Source organism: Heptranchias perlo, chromosome 25 (genome assembly GCF_035084215.1).
Source record: "Heptranchias perlo isolate sHepPer1 chromosome 25, sHepPer1.hap1, whole genome shotgun sequence".
In the NCBI taxonomy this organism is placed as follows: domain Eukaryota; kingdom Metazoa; phylum Chordata; class Chondrichthyes; order Hexanchiformes; family Hexanchidae; genus Heptranchias; species Heptranchias perlo.
In genome coordinates, this window is record NC_090349.1 from 12,458,876 (window position 1) to 12,471,758 (window position 12,883).

The 12,883-nt window shown below is 45.2% G+C and overlaps 1 protein-coding gene across 1 annotated transcript in view; it reads right to left on the minus strand.

Moving 5' to 3' along the window:
- Positions 1 to 1,885: 1,885 nt before the first annotated feature.
- LOC137342027 (solute carrier family 2, facilitated glucose transporter member 11-like) overlaps positions 1,886 to 12,883 on the minus strand; it is a 54,691-nt gene continuing 43,693 nt past the window's right edge. The window contains exons 8-12 of the mRNA XM_068005632.1: positions 11,829 to 11,939; positions 10,649 to 10,750; positions 7,694 to 7,769; positions 4,473 to 4,600; positions 1,886 to 2,348 (exon numbers count right to left, since the gene is read on the minus strand). Of these exons, the coding sequence (XP_067861733.1) occupies positions 2,130 to 2,348; positions 4,473 to 4,600; positions 7,694 to 7,769; positions 10,649 to 10,750; positions 11,829 to 11,939 (636 nt within the window). The 3' untranslated portion in view covers positions 1,886 to 2,129. The remainder of the gene's footprint in view (positions 2,349 to 4,472; positions 4,601 to 7,693; positions 7,770 to 10,648; positions 10,751 to 11,828; positions 11,940 to 12,883) is intronic.

A 12,883-nucleotide genomic window follows, 5' to 3' on the forward strand; every position in this document is an offset into this window, starting at 1 on the left:
TGATGTCAAATTTTGTTTGATAATGCTCCTGTGAAGCGCCTTGGGACATTTTACATTAAAGTCGCTATATAAATGCAAGTTGTTGTTGGATGTCACCATTGACCAGAAACTGAACTGGACGAGCTACAAGAGCAGGCCAGAGACTGGGTATTCTGCAGCGAGTGGCTCACTTCCTAACTCCCCAAAGCTTCCCTACCACCTACAAGACACCTACGATGGTAAACTCTCCACTAGCCTGGCTGGGTGCAGCTGCAACAAAACTCAAGAAGTCCGACACCATTCAGGACAAAGCAGTCCACTTGATCAGTACTCCATTCACCAGCTTAAACATCTACTCCCTCCACCACCAGTGCACCATGGCTGCAATGTGTTGTATCTACAGGATGGACTCCAACAACTTGCCAAGGCTTCTTCGACAACACCTCCCAAACCCACTACCCAGAGGAACAAGGGTAGAACACCATCACCTCCAAGTTCCCCTGCAAGTCACACACCTTCCAGACTTGGACATATATCGCCGTTCCTTCATCATCGCTGGGTCAAAAGCCTGGAACTCCCTACATAACAGCATTGTGGGAGCATCTTCACCACATGGACTGCAGCGGGTCAAGAAGTGATGATGTGGAGATGCCGTTGATGGACTGGGGTGGACAAATGTAAGGAGTTGCACAACACCAGGTTATAGTCCAACAGCTTTATTTGAAATCACAAGCTTTCAGAGCTTAGCTCCTTCGTCAGGTGACCCTGTTGCGAGGGTAGTGCCTCCTGCGATGTCACTCTCTCTGTTGTTGCCCTCCGTGCTGTTGTTTAGATGCCTGTGGTGCAGCACTGTGTTGTGGAGCTCCACGTGGCGGAGGTGGACGCCGTGCCTGGCGAGGCTGGTGATGTTGCTCGTCCTCGGATGTAGTGATGAATGCAGCCACGGCGCCCCCCATCCTGACAGTGTGAGTTTGAGGGGGTCCGCAAAGTAGTTAAATATGTTTAAACAGCAGAGTTCTGGGTGGAAAGTAAGAATTTTGAGTGAAAACACAAAGGTCTTGCAGCCAAAACATTGTCTGAAGTGACAGAGTGTCCTGCTGCAATAAATGACGTTTTCTCCCCACCTGTCAAATTAGCATTTGCATCTCCCACTGGCTGCTGGCTGAAACACATCTGTTGCAACATGGAGTGTTTCCCACAGCACGGGAAACACGCTGAGGATCCTTCAAAATCGCACCCCTGCCAAAATGTCCAGTCAATCAAGTAGTTCAAGTACCTCAACTATCGGACAAACTATGCAAATTATCATCCCACTGGCTTTAATTGCCGGTGGGACTTCTGCATTCGGGAGGCGTGCGCGCACCCGGACGCATCACTGGGGAACCCGGAAGTCAGCGGGTTGGAGCCGAGTGCAGAACCCCGCTCGGCATTGCAGCGATTTTCGGAGCACCCACTCCGTCACCCGAAAATCGGCCCCTTAGAGGCAGTGACAGGAGAAATTATAATGGGGAGTAAGGAGGCCACTGAATATGGCTGTGTGAAGAGGCTGTATTAACAACAGTAGAGATCAGCACTGTGTGGCATAAACTGCCTCCGTCCTCTCTCCAAACACAACTAACCGTCCATATACAAATCCCATTGGCAGGAATGGTGTCAAATTCACAGAGCCCTGTCTTCAGTCCTGTAAATTTGTCTCTTTTATCATTGAGTCAAGGTGCAGAGAAGGGCACTTTGCTGCAGGATTCCATCAAGAGTCAAAATAACATTAAAATTGTTGGCTCCCATCAGAAGCTCTCTTTGGATGAATTCCCTCTAGTCAAGTCTTATTAATATGGCTACAGGGAGGGAACGGAGCTTCTCGCCGCAATGCCATCATGTCATGCGATAAATGTGAGTCACACTGGAGTAGGAGAGAGTTATTTTTTATTTAACAGTTTTGATGAAGACAGTTGTAACGGTGGTTTTTATGCTGACATTTCATTTGTAATATTGAACAGGACAATTCTACAGAGTAACCCCTGACTGGAAACATGAAACAAGCTGTAAAAGGTTTTCTGGCACTCGTGGATTGACTTGTGTGGCGGCAGGGTGTCGGGTAATTGTAGAAACAGCCCTGGGCTGGCATTGTTCAGAAGCCGCCTCTTGATTGGTCACAGTCTGGTGGATAAAATCTCCGTCTGGTTTGGGACAACGGGCCTCTTTGTGAAGATGGAACACATTCCCCTTCTCGCATCGCGCAGCTTGTTGAACTCCTCGTTGATTTGAAGAAGTGTTTTCCCCTTTGTTTCTGGGAGGATGTAAAACATGAACAGTGCAGCCAAAATGCAGCCTCCGAAAAACAGAAAGAAGGAGAATGGACCCAGCGCATCCTGTAAGGAACAAAGTGAGTTAACAGGGAATGAGTGCAAATTTTAAATATTTTCTTGTGGCTAACTCTCGTCCTTAGTTGTGTGTTAGATTGAGGTTAAAGAGGCACTGTTGAAAAGATGGTGCCTGTATTTAAGAAACAGCTGGATATTGTGATGGGGGTGGGACTGTAGGCTCTCTCTGGATGGGTGAGCTAGGATGTGGCGAATGGCCTTTACCATCCACATCTGTATTGTTTTCTTAAGGAGCAGCAAATGCTAGCGACTTAATCACCATCACAGCCTGAAATGCGCTTGCTCGTGGATTGTCCATTATCCTATATATTTCTGTCAATTTCACATGTTTAAATGTACTAATGCAAGACTGCCCATGTTCACACACACAACAGTAGACTGAACTGACTGCTCCTCTGATTTTCCCCTCCCTGTGCATCTCAGTCATATTTGAGTTGGAGAACATATATTGCAGGTTGGAGTGGACTGTCCCTATTTTCTGTTGTTGGACAGAGTGCAATATAAATAATGTGCCTTCTTGTGGTCCACATTCTTGGCACAGCCTGGCTGAAATTGTAAACTCATCACACTCAAATCCCATGTCCCATCACTGTATGGCACAGAATATTGGTGCAACATAAACTACAATACCCACCCACCCAACAAGTCACAATCTTATTTGAAGTTTCTTTTACTGAGTAACATTGATCAATACAACAACATAATTTACAAGCAACTCGTACTTGCAGATTTCTCCTCCTGGAGCCAATCTGCCAGAGATCATGGTCAATGTTCTGGTAACAAGAAGGGCATGTTTGTATTTCAACCACAGACGATAGGTCCTGACTGCTGGAGCCTGTGTGAATGAACCATGTTAAACTGTACCATTTATACCTGTGCTATAGAAAATGCAGGCAGTGTATCCATAGTGTGAAGGGAGTTGATTTGGCCCCCAGACCTTGTGTTACTGTTATAGCCATTGCTTAGATTGGGAGTGGGAGAAGGTTAGGTGACAGAGGGTCACAGGTAGCTGAGCTGCTCTGGTTACATTAGCCTTCTTCAGTGAAAATGAGAGATGGTAAGATTATTTATTAGTTAGTTTTAAGCTGGCAGACAGGGCTGTTGTCTAAACAGCTGCAATGCCAAGTATAAGGCTAATTAGAAGAACAAGGATTTACTACCAGTCTGGCAGGTAAAGGGTTGAGAACTATTAGGAATAGGTCCACCACTGAGGCCAGATGCCTTGTTCACCATTAATGTTTTGAAGAGACAGGTGGATGATCTAAGTTGGTTGAGGAGAAGTTAGACTTCGACCAGCAAATCCACTTGCAGACATAAACATGGAGAGATTTGTCAGATGGAGTCACTGAGCTTATCTCTTCCTCCCCATCTCCCGCCCCCCACCCCCCACTGTTGCAAGTCACACAGCAGTACCATCCACAGTAAGCCAGCCATCCTCCCATACAAATGACTGTATCCATTATCCTATTTATAAAGAAACGGATCCCCCCGATTAGATTCCAGTCTGTAACTCACTCCCAAATATCCATTTTCCTATATAAAAACAATTTGAACCCCTCAATTAGATTCCAGCCTGTAACTCACTCCCAGGTATCCATTATCCTATTCATAAAGAAACTGAACCCCTCGATTAGATTCTAGCCTAAACTCACTCCCAGGTATCCATTTTCCGATATATAAACCATCCAAACCCCTCGACTAGATCCTAGACTAAACTCACTTGCAGATTCCACTATTCTACGTGTGAACTATCTGAACTCCCTGATGCTGGTAATCGGTAGAGAACGTGAAGCAGTTTGTCATTCTCTAGTGTCTTTCAGGAAAATTCAACCCCCAGTTTTAATAAGTAGAAATGAACCTGTGACAGCACTTGTCGCACGCTGTGTGGATGATTAAAGTTTCTCTTCCCTCCAGTGTGTCAGACTTCAATCATTCTTGCGCTGTCACTGGCGATTGCCTCTGCCACGTAATGTGTTTGGGGCCATCGCGAATAACAGAAAGTCCTGACCTGCAACTTTCTCCAGTACAGTCAGACTTTCACACTCAAACAAAGCCGCTGCCCACCTCCCAGCGGATTATGTGATTATTTAAAAAAATTCAACCTTTACTTACGACAACAAAAGGGAAAACCAGTCCCAGGACAAAGAGAGACAGCCACTGCAGGGAGTTCGCTGACACTAAAGCAACAGGTCGGTTAGACTGAGTGAATATTTCCAAAGGTAAGACTCCACTGACGCTACCTGGGTGAGGAACAAAGGACCATTAATCATCTCATTGCATGTATTGTAACACAGGACACATGGCCCATCTCAGGAAAAATTAACAGAAGCCGACAGCATTGCCACCCACTTCAGCAATCCTGCCCCACATTAAATGAGGCGTCACTGCTGTCTCCAGAGTTCTGATGAAAGATCACTGACCTGAAACATTATCTCTGTTTCTCTCTCCACAGATGCTGCCTGACCTGCTGAGCATTTTCCAGCGTTTTCTGTTTTTGTTTCAGATTTTCAGCATCCACAGTATTTTGCTTTTACCTCCAGAGGCACTGGGTGACCCATCTGGAGAGGTGGGTTCGTTTTGCCAGCACCCCTCAGAGGCAGCAGCGCCCTATGCTAAATATAAACACTGCTCTCTCAGGAAGAGTTCACCATCGCCCCTAAAGGTGGCTGAGAGACTCTCTGGCACTATGGACTTTCCCCCTGGACAGTGGGGAAAGTCTGGCGGCCATAAGTAAAGTTATGAATTGCGATGGAAATGTGGACGCACAAGTTCGTCTATAACTGCCAAACAGACTTATTAAACAGTAAATGCATATGACACACTGTAGATTTTACTGTCGTTCTAGCCTAACTCTCTTTTGTCAAATTGGTAGAAAATAACACATCTGCTGCACTAAGTTATAGTGTAGATTTTACCCTTACATGGTAGTTCTTTATGTTGAGCATCCACACAGTTTCTCTGGTCTCTCTCTCTAACCATCTCTCTCTGGTGACATCAGTCAGACTACTCAATTTTATAAGAGAGGATAAGAAATATTTTTTCAAAAATGACCAGGACAAAGCAGATTTAACTCGGTATCTCAAACTCAAAAAGAGCTGCCAACCATATATGGAAACAAGGCCCACAAGATGCTTGTGTTTGAACTCAATGGTTTGGCCCCTCCCTCAGGTGCTTGAATCAGGCCATAACATCTGATTCTGTATCAATATTAAGCTGGTCCATTTTCAGTGACCGACCCTTGTTTTTGACCCTATCATAGACAAAAATGCTTAATTGTTTGTCAGAGGTTTTAATGAATATTTTCATGGAATAGGGAATGATTTTATTAAGTATTAATAAGCAGCTGCCTGTCCTGTACCAGGGACAGGAAAAGTGGCAAGACTGAAAGATGAGATGGATGATTCAGATGCTTTATATATAGAATAATGAATATTTAGGAATGAGTTCCAGGCTGCAATGTAGAGCTCTCTAAAGTCTCTGCTGTCTCAATTATCAGGTGCAGCGCAGTTAGTTGGCGATCCTACTTTCTGATTAGTTTCAGCCGCAGTATCCTCGCGAGGGAAAATTTGAATATTATGACGAAAACAAAATGAATTGCTGAATAAAAATTACAATTACAAACAGAATAGAAAAATGAAGCAGCAAGTGTACCTTGCAGTTGAATTATGAAGAACCAACAAAGTGAGAAGACAACCAAATGCACAGAGTTTGGCCTGAGCTGGACTGAGGGATAGATGGTGAAAGCAAGAGGCCCGAAAACCCCAAAGATAGCTGAGTGAGTAGAGTAATGTGAATGGGTGAGTAGTAAATTATAATTTTTGACTCGTTAGCTGTTAACTGGATGGTTTTTGCAAGTAATAACTGAGCTGCTGTGACTGACAAGCCAGTTATTAATTTTGAATGTTTGACTGTTTCACTTTGTTATTTAAATGTGGAGCTTCATCTGCCTATTTTAAATAAATCAAGTAAGGCTGACACTCCATTTAGCACAGTAGCACACTGGAAACCAGTGTTGTGTGGGACTTGTATAATGTGTGATTTTCTGGAAACCACGAGTGTCCAGGACAACCAGACACATCTCCAGGTGGACTTGCTCAAGCTCAAAGTTACTGGGGCTTGAGAAGCATTTGGAGACACCTCTCATTATACAGGAGGGTTCCTACAACACACATTGCAAGAGTTGCTCAATTGGGTATATTAAAGGCAGGGGGTCCTATGGGAAAATAGAGAGATTACAGCAAAAATTTGAAAAAGTGAGATATAGTAAATATAGGGGGATAATACAGAAGAAAACTATGAGAAATATAAAAAGTATAGAAAGGAGGCAGGAAAGAAAAATGAAGGAGTATGAAAAGACAGGTGGTTAATGTAAAGGAAAAGAGCAGCATTTTCAAAGCACATAAGGAGTAAAAGAATAGTCAAAGGAGTGGAACGACTTAGGGATGAAGGGGGCATTTTATTCTTGAGAACGAGGGGATGGTGGAGATGATTAATAAGCATTTTGCATCAGTTTTTACCCAGGAAGGTGAAAAGTGGGACTTTGAGAATATTTGAGGAGGATGTGGAAGAATCACTATTGGAGATAAATATTCAGAATAACACTATTTAAAAGAAAAAAGGGACAAAAAAGAGAAAAATCACTGGTGCCAGATGGTATGCATCTCAGAATACTGAAGGAGATTTAGATGGTAGAGGCATTAACCATAATTTTCCAAAACTCTTTGGAAACAGGAATTGTGCCAAAGTACTGAAAGGTAGTAATGTACACACTGGTCAGTGATTGGTGCCCGAGGGAATGGTTCTTTTGGGTTGCCGCTCTATGAGCTCAAGTCAGTTTGTCATTTTTTCTTCATTTGACGGAAGTGTGATCAAATGCAGCCCCTGCTTCCCCCCGGGGCCTGATCGGAAAACCCTCGGACATTGAAAGAGATGCTGTTGCCATTTTGTGATTCCGCTGTGTGTGCGGGCACTTTATCACTCGCGAGTTAACAACACTCGAGGAAATGGCGGGGCAGATTTTCCTGGGCGAATTGGATTGCCTGGGCCCAGCGCATAGAGGAAAATGAGGCAGACTCAATTACTGACGCCCCATTCTCCCCACCCGATTTTGCTCAATGCGCCGCGCTTGGGTGATCCAATAAACCCAGGTGCAATGTCAGGTAAATCTGCTCCAGTATTTCATGGTCACCAATGTGAATGAAAATGTTGGTGCAAGCGTAAAATGGGTTTCATTTCTCACCTGCCACACATCACGACGATGGACAGGACATTTCCTTTGTCAAACCTCGGCCAGGTGCGACAGTTTAAAAGTGATCAGTAAAGCTTGTACCCACCTGGGCCTATTCCAAAAGTGAAAATGTAAGCAAAGATGAAGGCCAGGCTGCAATACGGGATCCAGAAGAAATAGTCCTGAAAGGAATGATACATCAGAGCCGTGAATATTGTGAGATTGTCAGCCAGCTACCACATGTCTGAGGCATTGCCTTGAATCGAAAGCAATCATGGCTAAAAGCAGCAAATTACATCCGTCACGTGCGGGACAGCCTGTCCATGTTTTATTGTGAGTTTGGTTTTCTGTTGCTGCTGCTTTGGCCATCAGTCACTGAGCTTCTTTAGTTACTGTTAAAGTGACCAAATCTCATCTGCTGGCAATTGCGGCAAGAAGCACTTTTGATCAATCAGAAATCTGGGGTTTTAGTCACTGGCTTTTACTGGTGGTGGGGATATCCTTCAGGGCTGTTGGGAACGGGCAAATGTGTGGGGCTAATTGGACAGCTCTTTAAAAGAGCCAGCACAGGCACGATGTACCGAATGGCCTCCTGATTCTATGAGAGAAAACAAGAGGAACAGGTACTGGCTCAGTCCTGTGTGAGACATGAGTCTTGGTCCTAGTGGGAGTTCAGGATAAGACTGTATTTTTACATTAGACACAGAGGGATGGAGTGCAGGGAACCCTTGTGATGTTTGCAGAGTGTGATATACGGGCCATCGTGGATACTCAATGTATCCAGGGGCAACAAGTTTGCACTGAGTGTAGGAAAACTGATTGTCTGGATCTCTGCGCTCGAGCAACAATTGGCCACACTCCGCAGCATCAGAGAGGATGGGGGGTGGTTTCTGGGTCGCACTCTCCAGAATGTGGCTACCCAAAAGGCAGCGCTGGACAGTTCAGGGATAGCGTAGATAGAGAGAAGTGGATGACCATCCATAGGGGCAGCAGAGGGAGATGGGCCCCACTAGTGCAGGGAACCTCTAAGTTACTGGAACCAACCAATAAAGGAATACATGTGCACAGAAGTTACAATAGGGAAACAGGCCATTCGGCCCAACCAGTCCATGTCGGCATTTACCCTCCATGCCAGCATATAGTTCTAATCACATTTACCCATCCTATTCCCATAATCCATCAACCCCTTTTCCTTCATCCACCTATCCAATCTAAAGTTGTTTCTGCCTCAACCACTAACCCTGGAAGTGAATTTCACAGCCTCACAATTCTGTACGAAGAAGTTCTCATGCCCTTTTTTTTAAAAATCTCTTACATTTAATCTTCATTCTGGACCCTCAACCACTAGAAACACCCTGCTTCTTTCTATCCTATCCCATTCTTGCATAATTTTAAACACTTCTATCATATCGCCCCGTAATCTGGGCTATTCTAAGGAAAAAAGACCCAATTTTTCAAGTCTTTCTTCATATTTGTATTTCCTTATACCAGGCAGCATCCTAGCGAATTTATAGCCTCAATATCCCTTCTATGGTGTAGAGCCCAATACTGCACACAGTGCTCTAACTAAGGTCTTTAAAGGTATGCGCCTGGAATTTCTGCAGGGCTTCTCCCGATCTCCTGCTGTAACTTTGGCGGAAGGTCAGTAGAAACCCCGAAGAAACAACCATTTATACCAAGGTTTCCACTGATCTCTTGGTTGTGGTGTGAGATCTCGAAAACCCAGCAGAAAATTCCACCCCCCCCCTCATAGTATTGAGATAGGCTGTGACAGTGACTCGGAGAATGCTGTTTCCGAGCAACACTGTGGCACCATGGAGCAAGGAGGGAGTGGGGGGGGGGGGGTACAGGGTGAGAGGCAGGTAGACTACAGGGATAGTGAGGGGAATGGACAGCCTTTTTTGCAGTTGTGACTGGGAGTCCCAAATGGTATGTTGCCAACCCTGGTGCTAGGTTGAAGGAAATCTCAGAATGAGTGGAAAGACTTCTGAGGAGAGAGGGAGAGCAACCAAAATTGGGGGTCCATGTCAGAACCAATGATGTAGATAGAAGTATGGTTGAGGTGTGGCAGAGAGTGTTTGAGGAGTTAGGCAGTGGATTGAAAAATGAGACCTCGAAGGGTATGATCTCCGGATCGCTTCCTGTACCGTACGCTTCACAGGTTAAAGAGAGGAACATTAGCGAGGTCAACGTGTGGCTGCAAGCTGGTGCAGGAGGGAAGGGCTCAGATTCATAGGAACAGGAAGAGGCCATTCAGCCCCTCGAGCCTGTTCTGCCATTCAATTAGATCATGGCTGATCCGTATCTTAACTCCATTTATCCGACTTTGCTCCATTTCCCTTAATACCCTTACCTAACAAAAACCTAGCAATTTCAGTTTTGAAATTTTCAATTGACCTAGCCATTCTTAGGGCACTGAAGTGGATTCTGGAAGAAGGGAAGACTACCTAGAAGGGACAGCCTTCATCTGAACCAAAATGGCACCAATGTCGTTGCAGAGATGGTAAATAGAGCAGTGGGGAAGATTTAAACCAATATGGCAAGTGGTCTAGGTTTGAGACTAGAGGGGGAGATCAAGCTAAATAAAGCATTCACCTATCTGCTGCGTCCAGGCGATACTTTATGCCAAACGCAATGAGGAAAATCTGGCCCAATATCTCATCAATCTTACAAAAGCCCTAATGAAGCGACTGATCTCCCCTGTCATCGTCAGTCCCAGGATCAGTCACGAACCCACCGTACAATCATCTTCTGTACACTTATACTTCAAGACCCCACTGTGACTCTTACTGTAACTCTTGTGAAGATAAGAGGAATTAATAATTACATTGTTATTCGTGGCCTAAGAATTACTGCACTTGATGGGTAAAGAATTGGCTGCAAAGATGGGCTGGGAGCACAGACCAGAATATCGTCCACTCCCAGCCCAAGGTCATGGACCCATTAAAGTTAATCGTTTCTCGATATGCTCCCCCGACGCCCACCAGGTTTAGCACAATGGAATCTTTACCTGTAAGTGATCATATTTACAGATGTTGAACCCACACTCTATAGAACTTACCTGCAGAGCGAGTGTAATGATCAGAAGTGCTATCCACAATGCCATGAAGCAATACCCTCTCCAGAGCAAAGCCTTCCTTCCAGCTCGTTCAATGATGAATCCCTGTTCAATGGAATTTTTTAAGAGATTAAGCTTCAACCCAAGATCTTCTAAACCAGAGCAATCAATTCTGATTCTCTTCAAAAGGTCCATTAATCACTCACAGTGTGTGAATTCTGAGCATTTCATGAGTTTCTCATTAGTGTGAGATTTTTAGTTTTCAGTATTACTGTAGTGGATCACTTGAGGCCAATTTATTTTTAATCTTGGTTCTTTATTTCCAGCCCCCCCCCCCCACTCTCAGCTCTATCCTTCCCTCTCTGAGGGTGCTGACTCATGCCAGGGTATGGTTGGTCCTACCATGACAGACAGCCTCCAGCACCCGAGGGATCATTCTTCACGTAGCAACTGGAGACCGTGGTCCGCCAATGCATGTAAATGCAGCAGAGCAGAGGCCACCAACCTTCTCTATGGCCCCACTGAAGTAATCGAGATCAGCTCATTTTTAAATTGCTGGTAGGCTTCAGTGCCTTGGGTATTCGCCAGAAAGAGGTGCTTCCCACGTCATCTTGCTGAGTCTCTGCCTGGCAGAGGCCCAGACAGCAGCTTGCGGAAATTGGGCCTTTGAGGTTACACAAGCCCCTCGGATTGAAGGATCTGAGGAGGGACTTCCAGCAACCTCCTCCTCCCCCTATAAAGGTAAATGATATTTTTTTTTCCATAGCCCCAGACAAGGGGGTTCATTGGGATTTGAGGCCTTTAGGCTGCTGTTTTCAGACAGCAGGCGGAGGGCCCCAAAACTTACAGCCACGATCGCTGCAGCAGGCCTGGTCTCCTTTCCTCACATGCTATTGGGCACATGCCCCTTCCAAGGGGCATTCCTGTGCCAGCGGAACTTCAAGGCCGTGGTAATCACCTCAACCTACTAATGCGGGTGGGTTCAGGTCCCTACAGGTGGAGCCCACTTCGGCTGCTCTCCGCCCAACTTGTACACAGGCAGAGGAAGTGGGGGAAAATCTCCCTCCTCCCTAGTGAACATACTATTAGGAGTTTCCTCTTAATGTGGAGTCTAGGGATATAAAGAGTTTCTCTTTGGCTTTTGTTTCTCACTGAGCTGTGATCTGCTCCATGCTGTACTTACACATATCACTGAAGTCAACACTTCAATTCCACTTGCTCCTATTCCCACATACGGGATCTTATCCTTGGGAATTCCCAACTGTTGATAAACATCGGAAGCATAAAAATAGATCTGGAAAACAGGAAGATCAATGAGCAAACTTTGTTCAGAAACCTTATCTTTTAAATAAAATTTAGCTTTCATAGTTCTTTATAATCCTCTCTTTAAACGAAAATATACATATTGGTTAGATTTTCAACTTGCTGCCCAGGTGTAAAACTGGCGATGCATATCGGCTGCCCATCACTGAAACCACCTGGTTTTCACTTCCATTGAAAATGAATATTTTCCCATTGCCAATGAATATTTACGCTGTTATCTCTAAAGGTCCTGTGGGCTTGGGGGGGGTCAAAAGTGGCCGTGTTCAGTGTCCGATTCTTTGGTGGTCTGGTGGTCAATCTAAGGTGACCACTTCCTTGGTGAGCTACTCACGGGTTTGGACCGGATTCTCTGGTGGTCAAGCAGTGAGGTCGGTATCCAGCTCCCTGGAGGGCCAGGGATTGTTCTCAACCAGTCTCAGTGGGGTAACCGGCCCAGGATGTCTACACCCGATCCCTGGTGGTGGATTAGCGTCTGCATCCAAACCCTCCCACTGTGGAAGCAGGGGTGTGTCTCCATTTCCTGGCAGTTGAGTGCATCCATCTTCATTGGCAATCCTTGCTGCCCCATGATAATAAGAGCTTCACGAATACTAAATGTCTCAGCCTTGATCCAAACAGAATCAACAATTCAATCACAGCGAATCATCTTGTCTCCTGGATTGATAATTAGACAGGGAGTTCCGTATCAATGAATAGAAGCTCAGAGTTTTCTTCGAGCATGAATGCAAATTTAGATTATCTTTAGGAGAAGGATTATTTTGTGGTCAGTCACACAGAGGAGGGCGTTTTTTTGCAACTGATGTAGCAAAAGGGGTGGGGGAGGGGGAGCTGCTCGAGCAGTGGTGAATTAACTGCTATGTGCGGATGGCCCTTTGTTCCAAGAACAATAAGCCAATGTCGTTCTATTGTTAAGCG